General features: G+C 38.7%; 2 gene segments (V, D, J or C); one reads left to right on the top strand and one right to left on the bottom strand.

Moving 5' to 3' along the window:
- Window positions 1-10,966: 10,966 nt before the first annotated feature.
- LOC124392082 lies at window positions 10,967-12,307 on the bottom strand. The segment is given in 3 exon segments: window positions 10,967-11,442; window positions 12,017-12,065; window positions 12,260-12,307. Coding segments are annotated over 3 exon segments (417 nt in total).
- A 137-nt stretch (window positions 12,308-12,444) lies between these two features.
- Window positions 12,445-13,064, top strand: LOC124392192. The segment is given in 2 exon segments: window positions 12,445-12,519; window positions 12,631-13,064. Coding segments are annotated over 2 exon segments (372 nt in total).
- Window positions 13,065-16,886: the final 3,822 nt, after the last annotated feature.

Raw genomic sequence — 16,886 nt, 5'->3', positions numbered from 1 at the left:
GCACACATACTGTACACAGTGCAGACACAGGAGGAGAAATAACACCAAATCAAATCAAAATTTATCACACACACACACATGGTACAACATGTAGTGAATGTTTACATTTGTCTAAAAAAATAGAAAAATAAAACAGGAAAAAAACAGTAAATGTATTTATATTTGTGAGTCCACAAATGATATTACTGAAATTTGTCACAGTAAATATCTGTAATTTCCCTTTATGCACTTGTAACCTTTTGATATTTTCCAAGAAATCTCTCATTGTGACTGAGTGAGAATGACAGTAAGATTGGGGAATGTGGTAAAAACGTTTCCATACTTAGAGGACACTTTGCATTAGCAGCACATGCTTCAGTGCTCTGGGAGTGTTTATAGCGCTGTGACTTTCACACTTCATGACTGAGAGCTGCTGCTACAGAAACTTCACCCACAGCTACCATGACTTTGATCCCCGTCTTCATCTGGACACTGATCCTCTGGACTCAAGGTCAGACACTGCTTCATATTTTATCTCTACAATGATGTGTTCATACAAATACACGTATTGTTTCTGTTCTAATATTTCAGTTTCATGCTGCATTATTGTGTATTTTTACAGAATGCAGAGGTCAAGCAACAGTAACTCAGACTCCTGCAGTGAAATCTGTTCTTCCAGGAGAAACAGTCACCATCAACTGTAAAACCAGTCAGGCAGTGGCTGGCAACAACTATTTACACTGGTATCAGCAGAAAGCTGGAGAAGCTCCTAAACTCCTGATTAAATTTGTAAATCAGCTGCAGTCGGGTTTTCCAGCTCGTTTCAGTGGCAGTGGATCTGGATCTGATTTCACTCTGACCATCAGTGGAGTCCAGACTGAAGATGCAGGAGATTATTACTGTCAGAGTTTCCATTATATCAGTAGCACACGCCTGTTCACACAGTGATATAGAGTCGTACAAAAACCTCCCTCAGTCAGATAGTAGAGAAACTGCACTGCTGCAGCTGGGAGCGACTGCAGGTGTACAGTTTTGAGGATGTGATTTGACACGATACAAAGTCACTGAGCTTTTATATAATTGGATCTGTAGTTTGAATCCACAAAACAGCTCAACTCTGTGTCATATGTTTACAACTCTATATGTAAAGGTACAAAGCACTAAAGAACAAATCCATTGGAGGATTTTTTATGAGAAAATGTCTATAAGTCATGTCTTTTATTTACACACGCTTAGGAAATTTGCTCATTAACTCAGGTTGTCCTTTTTTCCTAAAAGATATGGACATTATTCATATAAGACACTGTGATTCTGAGCAAAATAAAGCAGCTACTGAACCTGAAAGAAGAAATGCTATAAATACATTGCATAACTCCATCCTGTCCACTCCCATGTTAATAAATGTGTCCTTACAGTACATTGTTCTTAGGGTCTTCATGTAACAGGAACACCCTAATTATTTTTTAATTAGTGCTTTATCTTGGTCAGGCCACAGTAGATCTGGAATGAATCCCATCTGGAGTGCAAAATAAGTCCAACAGAAGCCTGAAATGGTTTTCTCTGACAATCAGCTGGATAAAAGCAAGTGATGGTGTGTTGGGTCTCAATAGGAAGCAGAGTTACTTTCATCCAGAGGTGGGAAGTAATGAAGTGCTTGTTTTCTGAACTTAACTCAAACACACACACACACACACACACACACACACACACACACACACACACACACACACACACACACACACAAAACTGTGTGACTGATCTGTACAACCCGGACTCAACACACACTCGTACTCACTTCGCACATATCCATGACTTCAGTACCACTTACATTACATCACTTCATTACTGTAAACTGTTTACATGCCGTTTTTGCACATCTTTCCTGAATTGCTGCTATTTGCTCTTTTGCACAACATTTTGTTTACATTTTGGCTACGGTTCACTTTGTCTCGTTACAACAGGTTTACTGGCAGAGTAGTGTGTATTGTCTTGCACTGACTTGTGTTGTCTTTGCACTGTCCTGTGTTGTCTTTGCACTGTTTGCACCTGGTTGCACACATGCTCTTCACAATATACATGCTTCCCTTAGGAAATATTATTAGAAGGCATGGAATTAGCTTCCCTTGGTATGCTGATGATACTCAGCTATATATCTCATCTAAACCAGGCAATACAGCTAAATTAACTCGAATAACTGAGTGTGTTAAGGAAATAAGAGATTGGATGACCCATAACTTTCTACTTTTAAATTCTGATAAGACGGAGATTTTGCTCATCGGCCCAAAAACTAGTATACAGAAGCTCCAGCATCTCAACCTGCATTTGGACGGATGTTCTGTAACCACTAGTTCAACAGTAAAAGACCAGGGAGTTATTTTAGACAGCGACTTATCTTTTAAAAATCATATCAACCAAGTCACAAAAACAGCCTTCTTTCACCTTAGAAATATTTTCAAACTAAGAAATATGTTGTCTATATCCAGAAGACAACGACCTCCAGAATAGACTACTGTAATGCATTACTAGGTGGATGTCCTGAATCATTAATAAACAAGCTTCAGTTAGTTCAGAATGCGGCAGCAAGAGTTCTTAATAGGTCAAGAAAATATGATCACATAACCCCAATCTTATCGTCCCTACATTGGCTTCTGTTAAGTTTCGTATATACTACAAACTATTCAATTCAATTCAATTAATTTTTTATTTGTATAGAGCTTTTAACAATGATCATTTTCTCAAAGCAGCTTTACACAGACAATGTGGTGATTAAAAGTAAATATATTCTTTGTAAGTAAGTTTGTCCCTGAGTTTGAACTACTGCTACTCACTTATAAAGCACTTAATGGTTTGCCTCCCATGTTTCTCTCCAGTCTTTTAACACACTACAATCCGTCACGCTCTCAAAACTCTGGGCTTCTAGTAGTTCCTAGAATAACAAAGTCCACTAAAGGTGGTAGATCATTTTCACATTTAGCTCCTAAACTCTGGAACAGTCTTCCTGACAGTGTTCGGAGCTCAGACACACTCACCCAGTTTAAGTGCAGATTAAAAACATATCTTTTTAGCAAAGCCTACACATAACACACAATACATCATAACTTTGTGCTCCAGAACATCTGATCACATGCACTTTATCAACTTGTGCTGTTAATATCATGAACAGCAGCTACGCTAATTTCTCTCCATTGCTTCTCTTTCTCTCCCCATCCCGAGGCTTCCTGAGGTTTGGCCAGCTCCACTCACGTCCCGCCTCATGAAGATTATGGACTTTAAAGAAGTAGATGCCGAACTCACAAACATCCTGAACCATCTAGAGACGTACCAGTGCCATTTGGATCCCACTACATGTGTGGAGTTTTGACATTGGACCTCCTGGAGTGTTTAAAGGCTCTGGCATGGAGATGATTTTGCTGGATCTGTGATGATCACAAATGTTGAGCTCAGTAGCTCCTACATTTTTACCAAAGACTGTAGAAAGAACATTTACTTATAATCTTATACTCCAGTACTCATGTTAGTTCTCGCTCTCCAGTGTTCTGTATTGTTGAAAGATTTATGATCAAACTCTTGATGTCACCCAAATGAGGATGGGTTCCCTTTTGAGTCTGGTTCCTCTCAAGGTTTCTTCCTCATAACATCTAAGGGAGTTTTTTCTTGCCACTGTCGCCACTGCTTGCTCAATACACACCATTCACCCTGACTGTTGATTTCTGTAAAGCTGCTTTGAGACTATGTCTGTTGTGAAAAGCGCTATAGAAATAAACTTGACTTGACTTGACTATGTGGTGAGGACACTTAATGTGGCGAGCCCTGTGCATTTTGTTTCTGTGATTGTTGTTTAATGTAGCATCAGGGTTCAGGACGAACGTTGTTTCATTTCATTGTGTACTGCATCAGCTATATATGGTTGAAATGACAATAAAAGCTTCTTGACTGGACTTGACTTTAAGTAAATTTTTTATTGATCAGTACTTTACTTAACAAATTTTTTTCTGTACTTAATCTGTACTTTCTACTTCTTACATTTTATAACCTATTTATCTCTCCAAAGCTTCTTGGGACAGTGTCCATTCTAAAAAGTGGAAAACAAATAAAATTGAATTGAACTAAAGATGAAGCAAATTAAGTTCTGTTCTCACATCACTGCAGATGTGAATGTGAATGTCTCAACAACTCAGTATTTCTGACTTTTGATAATCAGCTACAAGAAATAAGAAAGCAGATTGATTAAACGATTGTATCAGAAGAACATTTTTCTGATTTTTCAACTTATGTATTCAGCTTATTCAATTTCACTTTACAGTTAAATTCATATACACTTGACTCCATGCAGGAAGGAGTGGTGAAACTGGGCTCTACTTGGGAGAATTCTGTGCTACCAAAATAAAGTATCAATGTGTGCAGATGTTCAGTGTGATCATGAGGACAGAGGGATGTGTGTTTCTTTTTTTGTCAGACAAATTTAGATTCAGATTTAGCTTAAGAAGTTGGCACCTTGTGACAGTTACAAAATCTGCACAATTTTAATAGAGTATAATTATTTATTGTACAGCACTATATCTCAGAGTTATTGTAAATTTTGATGATAGTTATTTCTCTTAGATTTCAGAACTTTCTGTTCTACAGATTATTAATATTAAAAAGTACAAAGCAAGACAATAAGAAGATGATGTGCTGAGTTAAATCTAGGAGTCGGTAGATACAAAATTATGTTCTTAATAATAGAATAAAAATCTGAATTATATTTTATTAGTTGAATAAAATACTTTTATTTTAATTGGGACATTCATACAGTGAAGCAGTAGAAGGTGAGCTGAGTAAAGTGTGTGTGAACTCACAGCTCTGAACACTGCTCTGTGTTCACTGTGCTCAACACAGGAGACTGGTTGTTGTTGAAGGCCTCACAGGTCACGAGCTTGTTCTTCCTCTGCTCCTGGTGGAGGCTCAGCATACTGCTTCAGCTGTACAGGCTGTCCTCGTGCTGAAAGTTAGTGTGGCGGCTCTCCCCGAGCTCCAGCTGCTCCCATCAACCTTCCAGCTCAGCCTCCAGTCCAAGGGGAAGGCTTTGTAGGCCACACATATGAGTGGCAGCACTTTTACACTGGGCTGGGTGACACCTACAAACACATACACACAGTTTGGTCAGGAATGGACATCTGCCAATCTCTCAGTATTATTTCAGCTCAGTGTGTGTGTTTCACTTCCCTTTATATCTTACAGAGTAGAACTGAGTTCAGTGAAGCATCACAAATGTTTCACCTTCAGTTCAAATACTTTTATATTTTAGATCTATAATGTTTTCCAGCATTGTGATTACTGAATGTGGAAATTGGTTGATAGTGAATATTTAATAATTTCAAACATCAACAGCATTTAATACACATACAGTCTCTGAAATCTAATTGTGAATTCAGTGGAACATGTCACAGTAATATACAGAATGAGATCTATTTGGATTTAATTAATTTAAAATAAGGTGCTAGCACTATAGTCAGATAGTGTTTGTCTTCAAATATAAAGGAAAAATGAGAAACAGAAGGATTTTGACAAATAAAAATAAACAATTGAGTAAAGTGCATTTGGAGAAAAAACACAAACTACATCTTTTTTGACAATTTATATAATGAATCTGAACACACTCCATTTCAGTCATTAATCTGATCGCACTCCATTTCAGTCATTAATAAACAGGTTACTACGGCCCACAGGCAGTTTAGTTCCACAGTGATACAAAAAAGGTTCAGTGTCTGTAAAAACCCTGCTGCTCTAAACTCAGTGCTCTCTCTATTATTTACACGTCTTATTACAAAGCATTATAAACACTGAGATGAAGCTTCAAGGTTTTTATTTGTCAATGCCACCATATGTGCAGACATACAGAGGAATCAAAATACCGTTTCTCTTCTCTCTTATCAAGTGTTTACATTGTCAATGCAGTATAGACAATTTGTATAGGCAGTTCAGTGCAATATAGACAGATTTTGTAGGAGGTAATAACAGTGTACTTGTAATACATAGATATATGTATAAGCCGGGTAAATCAGTCTAAACTAAAATATGCAGCTAGTGTGTAAGACACAAATACATCACACAAACTAAAAGCTGAAAAGACACAAAATGTAGAACTGCAATTGTACAGGTTTTACCCATAATGCCTCAGTGTATGAAATGCTGATGTGATAATGAGGATGCCAGCACTGATGCTGCTTTTTCCACCAACAACCCACTTGAGTTAGAAACTCATTAATATGCAGTACAAACAGCATCCAGTGGAAGTTTCAGCTTCTTTCTGCATCTTAGACCTAAAAGCATTTTACAGAAATTCCTGATCTGATCCCAGAAGCAAAAATCACACAATAACTGTGTAGTAGTGTGAGAATGACAGTAAGATTGGGGGAATGTGGTAAAGACGTTTCCATACTTAGAGGACACTTTGCATTAGCAGCACATGCTTCAGTGCTCTGGGAGTGTTTATAGCGCTGTGACTTTCACACTTCATGACTGAGAGCTGCTGCTACAGAAACTTCACCCACAGCTACCATGACTTTGATCCCCGTCTTCATCTGGACACTGATCCTCTGGACTCAAGGTCAGACACTGCTTCATATTTTATCTCTACAATGATGTGTTCATACAAATACACGTATTGTTTCTGTTCTAATATTTCAGTTTCATGCTGCATTATTGTGTATTTTTACAGAATGCAGAGGTCAAGCAACAGTAACTCAGACTCCTGCAGTGAAATCTGTTCTTCCAGGAGAAACAGTCACCATCAACTGTAAAACCAGTCAGGCAGTGATTAACAACAACTGCTTACACTGGTATCAGCAGAAAGCTGGAGAAGCTCCTAAACTCCTGATTAAACTTGTAAATCAGCTACAGTCGGGTTTTCCAGCTCGTTTCAGTGGCAGTGGATCTGGATCTGATTTCACTCTGACCATCAGTGGAGTCCAGACTGAAGATGCAGGAGATTATTACTGTCAGAGTGCCCACAGCATCACTGGCTATGTGTTCACACAGTGATATAGAGTCGTACAAAAACCTCCCTCAGTCAGATAGTAGAGAAACTGCACTGCTGCAGCTGGGAGCGACTGCAGGTGCTGAGTTGGAGGATGTGATACGACACAATGACACTTTTTTGGCTTATTGATTTATTTATATTCACTCCCTCCATATGATCAAACCTATCTTTCATTTCCATGCAGATAAACACACTCACTCACACACACACACACACACACACACACAGGCAGAGCTACCTAATAGACAACATTTATTGCCTTATTTGTATAACACTTCAAACTATGGACAGTACCCCAAAGCAGCTTTACAGAAATTAATAGAATCTGTGTATACATTTTACATTTTATAAATTAGTCCCTAAATGTATCCATGTTTTTATCCTTTATGAGCAAGTCAGCCATGAAGTGACAAACAAAACTCCTTTACATGATTTGAAGAAGAAACCATGTGATGATTTAAAGTCAAAAGGAATCCTTCCTCATCGAGCTGACATAAAACATGAATATATAATACTTCAATCATTGTTGAGGATATCAACTGATGGTCCACTGATGGAAACTCTGATATAAAACTGCTCATGGTAATTGTAGTCCTAAGCAATTGTAGCAAACAGTTTATATTATTTACAGTCCAGATCCATATAATGGTTCTTGTGTTTAACCCTCTGCTGTAACCTCATGTTTTTTAAACTGTTTATGTGGAACCATCAAGAGGTAGTGCATCAGGATGAATCAGGCAGGTCCAGAAAGAAAAATAAGACAGAATCACTGTAACACATAAATCGTGTTTAACTTGGAATAGAAGGATGAAGGAGAGAGAGATAGAGAAAGAAAGAGAGAGTGACAGGAAGAGAGAGGGAAACATGGATTATTAGGATCATTATCCTTATTGCTACATAATATTTAAGAACAAAAATGCAGTATGAGTAGAGTGCAAGTAAGGACACTGGCAGGACTACAATAGCTATGACAGCATAACTAAAAGGGACAGCCAGAAGGTAACAGAGACATGAGAGATCCCTTTAATGACAGCCCACCACAACACTGACAAAAAACTTGAATGAACGCATGAAAGTGGGGGTGGAGGGGGATATCCATACATCCCAGTTAAATAAAACAGTTTAAAGGTCAAGTCAAATAGTAAAATAAAGTAAACTATAATGATGATCCCTCCAGATCTGCTCCTTTACCTCTTTTTCCTGAGAGAAACCTATTAACATAAGGTTTGACTCAAAAATATGTTTAACCTAAAATGCACCAGGCGACCGATATCCCATTGTTATCAGGTGTTAACGTTTAGCAATAGATTAAATAGAAAGGGACAACAGTAACCATGATTACCAGGATTGAGCATACACTGTATTTGCAGGTGTTGTGACATTTTTTTATGCACCTCTTATAATTTCAAACCTTTTATTTCCAGCCAATAGCATTATTGCAACAAAATTATTGATGGAAAATGTAGCTAATAAATGCAGAATTCTAACGATATATGGAAGGTTTTTATTTCCTATGTGGTTAAGGTCTTAGTTTTATTACTTTTTAGAAACTCTTAGTGGTCAAAGAGAGGTGCAGGTTCACGTGCACTGTGAAACACCAGGAAGTGGATGCAGCTCTCGGTTCTGCACAAACAGCTGTTTATAGTGTGTGTGTGTGTGTGTGTGTGTGTGTGTGTGTTTTGGGATTTGAATAGCCAGACATCAATATTAATGGCCATGACTGTTAAACAATAGCTTGTCTGGCTACCTGGCCATCAATATGAATGCCAAATCAGTGACAATAGCCAAACATGTATAACTTTCGCATAAAAAAACGCCACCTTGGTGGTAAAAAAAAACATATATGGCTGGTAGAATATAGTGTTCCAAAACAAATGAGGCCACCAACTAAAAAAAAATAAAATACAAAACAAATACTCAGATAATTATTTAAGTATTCACTCTATAGGCAGGTGTTGTCACGTTCTGCTCTGCACCACCTTTAATTTCAAACCTTTTATTTCCAGCCAGTAGCATTATGGAATCAAAATGATTGATGGAAAATGTAGGCAATGAGTGCAGGATTCTAATGATATATGGGAGGTTTTTATTCTCCATGTGGGCGAGCTCTTAGTTTTTTACTCTGTATAACCTCTTTACAAAAAAATAAAAAGAAAACAAAGAAAAAGAAACATTAACAGTCAAATAAGTTGTTTTATCTGAGATTTGCAAAAGCAGCAATGAGGAAGATTTTCTTGGGGGCAGAGTAACAACAGAGACTTGAAGATCTGCATGGAGATGGAAAATCTGAGCCTACATCTGTAATTTACACTATATTTCTCTTTACACTTTTATACAATGTTATATGTTTATTGCCTGTTTGTTTTTATAAAAGAAATGCTTGAAAAGTGTGTGTGTGTGTGTGTGTGTGTGTGTGTGTGTGTGTGTGTGTGTGTGTGTGTGTGTGAATTGTTGAGATTAGGTCACAATAATATGAATGGTCATGAGTGTAAAACAATAACTTGTCTGGCTACCTGGTCATCAATATGAATGCCAAATCAATATCAATAGCCCCAAACATTTATAACAAAAGCCTTTAATGGTCAGCCATTCATTTATATTCAGACTGTACGAATAGAGCATGTGTGTCAAAGTCAAGGCCTGCGGGCCACATCTGGCCCAATGTACAATTGTATCCGGCCCAGAAGATCCTTTTATATAGTTTTATTAATATTACAGTTATTAATGGTCCGGCAATATGAAGTGCTGATAACACAAAATACAGGTCCCATAATGCAGCGCTTCAGCTGACTTACCGAACGCTAGGCTACCTGGGAACATTTCAGGGTCAATCAAGTCAAGCTTCTGTTGATGTATTTTTACCCTATTGTAAATTTTTTGCGAAGCCCCTCACAATGGTGAAGAGAAAAGTTGATACTGAAAACCAATGGGATTCTGAGTAGATGTTTACTGACACTGCCAGTAAACCCGTGTGTCTTATTTGTGGAGTGAATGAGGCTGTAATTAAGGAATTGAATCTAAGACGGCACTACGAGACAAAACATCAGGATTAGCTAAGAAACCTAAATGCAGAGCAGAAGATACAGAATGTAGAAGAGTTAAAGAAGAATCTGACATTTCAGCAGACGTTTTTCACCAGAGGAAAATCACAAAGTGAAGCTGGTGTGAAAGCAGAGGAGATCAGAGTCACATCAGCCCGAGGGAGAGTTTCTGAAGAGCTGCATGATCAAGGTCTGGTGTTTGACTGGAGATATTTTTATGAAGAGCAAAATATTTTAAGTTATTTAAAGTTTAAGTTGATTTATTCTGGAATAATATTCCTGTCTCTTTTTATTCATATTTATGTTTAAAAAACATTTAGTTTTAGTGTGTTCAATAAATGTTCATCCTGTTCGGCCCGTGACCTAAAGTGTGCTCATTTATTGATAAGTTTTGCCCCCCTTTGTAATTGAGTTTGACACTCCTGAAATAGAGTATGATATTTATTAAATTATTAAATTGTCTTACTATAAATTGAGAGTCTTGATTTTTGAATCATCACTGGCTGTTGAGGGTGTGAATGTTAGTGTGGTGCTTCTATTTGTATTGAACAAAAATCAAGAATTATGCTTAATATCGACTATAAAGGTAGAAAGACATATTGATCTATCATCACTAAGTGCTTTTCAAACACTAAGGAGACACTCCTTCCATGCTGTTCGAAATACTATTAAAATAATTAGACCATATTTATGTTTAACTGGTTCCTTTCACTCAGTAGCACAGAGCAGTGAAATGAGAGGGAGATTTACATGAAGACGGCTGAATGATCCTCTTTCTCCCAAAATAGAGCACCACTTTCACCAGATGTTCAACTTCCTTCAGCCAAACTCACTGAAGCACAACACACAGCACTGAATGTACAGTTAAACACACTCTCTCATCACACTGATAATGACTACTAACTCTAATAAAACACACCCAATGTCCAAAATGAAGCTTTATTTCAGCAGAGCAAAACTACAGGAAGAGCAACAGGACAGTGAAGAGAGTAAAGACAGGAATATCAGCATTGTGTAGAATTGAAACTCTATTGTAGATGGATGTGTGAGCAGCTCAGTGTTTAATTCTATCTTGGAGCTGTTAGTCTTCACACTGGCTCTTTCTGAATGTGACCGGATGATTGACACTGTCATGGGAGACGGTACAGACAAACTCCTCCCCCTTTTCCCAGAGCGCTTTGCTGAGGGTCAGGGTGCTGCTGCGTGTGTAACCGTCCTTCTTCTGTTCTTCAGGACTGGTTAGAACTCCTTCGTTCACCACTGAGCCGTCCACTGTCCAGCTCACCGTCGCCCCCTGTGGAGAGTAGGCAGACAGCAGGCAGAGCAGTGAGGCCGGTCCCTCAGAGAGCTGCAGAGACGATGGATGGAGCAGAGACACGGAGGGCTTCACAGTGGGACCCTCTGGAGTACAGAAAACACAAAAACACACATTAACACACACTTACACAACATTTCCTCATTACTGCTTCTTCCAGTTCAGTAGAACTAATCAGCAGGAGAACATTTACGAGTTACTCTTAATTTTTTTTGTAGCGATTAGGAATTTGATCAGCTTTATTCTGTTTTAGCCGCTTCTTACTGATGTGTCATAGAAAGTGCTCCCTGTGTGATAGTAAGAAATTAATCTGATGAAAGAAATGTTCACTGTTTAACACAAACACACAGCAGCATTCATCTGTATTTTCCATCAGCACAGAGACTTCAGAATAATGTACACAATACTGCAGATATGAACCAGTGAGCAGGTTTCCACTCACCAACACAAACACACTGGAGATTTATTACATGTTTAATATTCACTCGTTTCTTATTCATTTTACTGAAAAAAGTTTAGAGTTTCTCCCAATGTATTACTGATACACAAATTATATTCCATTAGCATTATTTATAGAGTACAGAGTGAAGAATTAAATAAAAACTAAATATATATTTATTTTGTATAAACTATAGAGGTTTAGAAGTAAAAGACACTTACTGATGCTGAGTTTTGTTCCTCCACCAAAAGTGTACCACAGTGATACATTCTAATGAAACCATCATACAAAAACCTCTGTTACACTACAGTGAACAACAAACACACACCCACACACACACACACACACACACACACACACACACACACAAAGAATTTGCATATGCGTGTTGTTTAACTGCTGCATTTTTACTCTAAATGTTAAATCATCATAAGATTATTATGGAAATATTAATAAGGTTACACATTAGTGAAAGCGATCACATCAAACAATGATGCTGCTTCATATACCATCAATCCACTACAGTGAGAAATTCATTAACATTCAGTACAAACAGCGTCCAGTGGATTTGCATTGGCAGCACATGCTTCAGTGCTCTGGGAGTGTTTATAGCGCTGTGACTTTCACACTTCATGACTGAGAGCTGCTGCTACAGAAACTTCACCCACAGCTACCATGACTTTGATCCCCGTCTTCATCTGGACACTGATCCTCTGGACTCAAGGTCAGACACTGCTTCATATTTTATCTCTACAATGATGTGTTCATACAAATACACGTATTGTTTCTGTTCTAATATTTCAGTTTCATGCTGCATTATTGTGTATTTTTACAGAATGCAGAGGTCAAGTCACAGTAACTCAGACTCCTGCAGTGAAATCTGTTCTTCCAGGAGAAACAGTCACCATCAACTGTAAAACCAGTCAGGCGGTGTATAGCAACAACCGCTTACACTGGTATCAGCAGAAAGCTGGAGAAGCTCCTAAACTCCTGATTAAATTTGTAAATCAGTTACAGTCGGGTTTTCCAGCTCGTTTCAGTGGCAGTGGATCTGGATCTGATTTCACTCTGACCATCAGTGGAGTCCAGACTGAAGATGCAGGAGATTATTACTGTCAGAGTGAACATTCCATCACTGGCTACTGGTTCACACAGTGATATATAGTCGTACAAAAACCTCCGTCAGTCAGATAGTAGAGAAACTGCACTGCTGCAGCTGGGAGCGACTGCAGGTGCTGAGTTGGAGGATGTGATACGACACAATGACACTTTTTTGGCTTATTGATTTATTTATATTCACTCCCTCGATGTGAACAAACGTGTCCTCCATTACTGTGAAGATAAACACACTCACACACACACACACACACACACACACACACACACACACACACACACACACACACACACACAGCTATTTAATAGACACAATTTGCGGCCTTATTTGTATAACACTTTAAACAATGGACATTGCCCCAAAGCAGCTTTACAGAAATAAATAGAATCTGTGTATACATTTTAAATTTATAAATATGCCTCTAAATGTATCCATATTTTTATTTTTTATAAGCAAGTCAGCCATGAAGTGGCAAACAAAACTCCTTGACATGATTTGAAGAAGAAACCATGTGAGGATTCAAACTCAAAAAGGAACCCTTCCTCATCTAGCTGACAAAAAACATGACTTTATTATACTTCAATCATTGTTGAGGATATCAATTGATGGTCCACTGATGGAAACTCAGATATAAAACTGTTAATGGTGATTGTAGTCCTAAGCAATTGTAGCAAACAGTTTATATTAATTACAGTCCAGATCCATATAATGGTTCTTGTGTTTAACCTTCTGCTGTAACCTCATGGTTTTTAAACTGTTTATTTGGAAACATCAAGAGGTAGGGCATCAGGATGAATCAGGCAGGTCCAGAAAGAAGAATGAGACAGAATCACTGTAACATCAAGATCGTGTTTAACTTGGAATGGAAGTGGGGAGGAGAAAGAGAGAGAAAGAGAGAGTGACAGGAAGAAAGAGGGAAACATGGATTATTAGGATTATTATCCTTATTGCTACATAATATTTAAGGACAAAAATGCAGTATGAGTAGAGTGCAAGTAAGGACTCTGGCAGGACTACAATAGATATGACAGCATAACTAAAAGGGACAGCCAGAAGGTAACAGAGACATGAGAGATCCCTTTAATGACAGCCCACCACAATGCTGACTTGAATGAAAAACTTGAATGAACGCATGAAAGTGGGGGTGGAGGGAGATATCCATACATCCCAGTTAAATAAAACAGTTTATAGGTCAAGTCAAATAGTAAAATAAAGTAATCTATAACAATGATCCCTCCAGATCTGCTCCTTTACTCTTTTTTTCCTGAGAGAAACCTATTAACATAAGGTTTGACTCAACAGATATGTTTTTAACCACTTAGCCTTCAGTGCCGCACCAGGCGACCGATATCCCATTGTTATCATGTGTTAATGTTTAGCACTAGATTAAATAGAAAGGGACAACAGTAACTATGACTAACTATACTTTATTCTAAAGCTCTAAGCCTCATGCAGCGATTTCAGATCCCTTTTTAATGAAAAACGTATAACGAATGTATTTGCTGAATGTGTGTAAGCAGTACACACAAACAACATGCATAAAAAATGCACTACTTACATTATTATTGTAATAATGAGTCACAAACACATCCACTGCTGCAAATCCCGGTTTATTAGGAAATAAGGGTCCACTGAACAACATGGCCTAAAGCATTTTTGCTCCAACCAAACCACAGTGTTGTAATTTAGATGGTTATTCTTTAAGGAGATGTGCAGACCTGCAGTAACTACAGGGGAATTAAGTTGATCAGTCACACCATGAAGTTATGGGAAAGAGTAGTGGAAGCCAGGTTGAGAGAAGATTTGACCATCTGTGAGCAACAGTATGGTTTCATGCCGAGGAAGAGCACCACAGATGCCTTATTTGCGTTGAGAATGTTGTTGGAGAAGTATAGAGAACGACAGAAGGAATTGCATTGTGTATTTGTGGATTTAGAGAAAGCCTACGACAGGGTGCCAAGAGAGGAGTTGTGGTATTGTATGAGGAAGTCAGGTGTGTCAGAGAAGTATGTGAGGGTGGTGCAGGACATGTATGAGGACAGTGTGACAGCAGTGAAGTGTGCAGTAGGTACGACAGACTGGTTTAGGGTGAAGGTTGGACTGCATCAAGGATCGGCCCTGAGCCCTTTTCTGTTTGCAGTGGTGATGGACAGGCTGACGGACGAGGTCAGACAGGAGTCTCCCTGGACTATAATGTTTGCGGATGATATTGTGATTTGTTGTGAGAGTAGGGAGCAGGTTGAGAAGAGCCTGGAGAGCTGGAGATATGCGCTGGAGAGAAGGGGAATGAAACTCAGTAGGAGTAAGACAGAATACATGTGTGTGAATGAGAGGGAGGGCAGTGGAGTGGTGCAGTTGCAGGAGAAGAGCTTCAGAAGGTGGAGGAATTCAGGTACCTGGGGTCAACAGTGCAAAGTAATGGAGAGTGTGTTAGAGAAGTGAAGAAAAGAGTGGAGGCAGGGTGGAGTGGGTGGAGAAGAGTGACAGGAGTGATTTGTGATAGTAGGGTATCTGCAAAAATGAAAGGGAAAGTTTATAGGACTGTGGTGAGACCTGCGATGTTGTATGGATTAGAGACAGTGGCATTGAGTAAAAGACAGGAGGTGGAGCTGGAGGTAGCAGAGCTGAAGATGTTGAGGTTTTCGTTGGGAGTGACGAGGATGGATAAGATTAGAAATGAGTTTATTAGAGGGACAGCACATGTAGGATGTTTTGGTGACAAGGTGAGGGAGGCGAGATTGAGATGGTTTGGACATGTGCAGAGGAGGGACATGAATTATATTGGTAGAAGAATGCTGAGGATGGAGCCACCAGGTAGGAGGAAAAGAGAAAGGCCAAGAAGGAGGTTCATGGATGTGGTGAGGGAAGACATGCAGTTAGTTGGTGTAAAAGAGGCAGATGTAGAGGACAGGGTGGTATGGAGACGGATGATCCGCTGTGGCGACCCCTAATGGGAGCAGCCGAAAGAAGAAGAAGAAGAAGAAGAAGAAGATTCTTTTGTCTAAGTCACTGTACTTCGGTTTGTGTATTCTTTGTATATTTTAGGGAATAACTCTTGCATAAAAACTGCCACCTTGGTGGTAAAAAAAACCATAAATGGTTAGTAGAATATAGTATTTCAAAACAAATGAGACCACCCACTAAAAAAAAAAATACAAACAGTAATAGAGGCAGAATCTCGGGCTTGAGTGTTCACTCAATAGGCAGGTGTCATCACATTCTGCTCTGCATCACTTTTCATTTCAAACCTTTTATTTCCAGCCAGTAGCCTTATGGAAACAAAGTGATTAATAAAAAATGTAGCCAATGAGTGCAGATTTCTAACTATATATGGGTTTTATTCTCCATGTGAGCGAGTTCTTAGTTTTATTAGTCTGTAGAAACTTGTGGAATTTTTGATTGACATCATAACAGTAAGCATATATCTAGCAGTAGCTATTGGGTAATCTTTCAGTTAATCAATGTATAATTACCTTATATACCTGAAGTATTGAATAAGTAATGTTTAATCACCTTGAGAGTATAGGATTTAATTAGCTTGCCTGCTCACCAGGTCAAGACCTTAAACCTAGCTTAAAACTAGCTTATTTAGCTTGCTTAAAAATAACCACAACAGGAGACCATTTAGAAAAAGACCACCATGTTTATTCATTAGACCCAGAGAAGCTTATGTGGGTACAGTCACTCAGAGGGAAACACTCACAGATAGGGAGATGAGAGCCAGAAGGCTCAAGAAACCTGTAAGGAAAAGGAGTTTCAAAGGGAAGGTCAACAGAAGGTACTTGGTCAGGCTCAATTATGATGACACTGGCAGGAGAGGAAGGCGCAGGGGAAGGACTACGAGGAGAAGTAGGAGAATAGGATGGAGAGCCAGATAGATAAGGAGTTGGAGGACGAGGTGGAGAGTCAGGCGCAGTATCAGTGTCAGAATCTTCATGAGTAGAACCAGCAGGAAGAATCACCACAGGGTCAGT

The sequence above is a fragment of the Silurus meridionalis genome, chromosome 10 (assembly GCF_014805685.1).
Source record: "Silurus meridionalis isolate SWU-2019-XX chromosome 10, ASM1480568v1, whole genome shotgun sequence".
Lineage (NCBI taxonomy): Eukaryota > Metazoa > Chordata > Actinopteri > Siluriformes > Siluridae > Silurus > Silurus meridionalis.
Note: the sequence above shows the minus strand (reverse complement) of the source record. Positions and strands in the feature narration are given on the sequence as shown.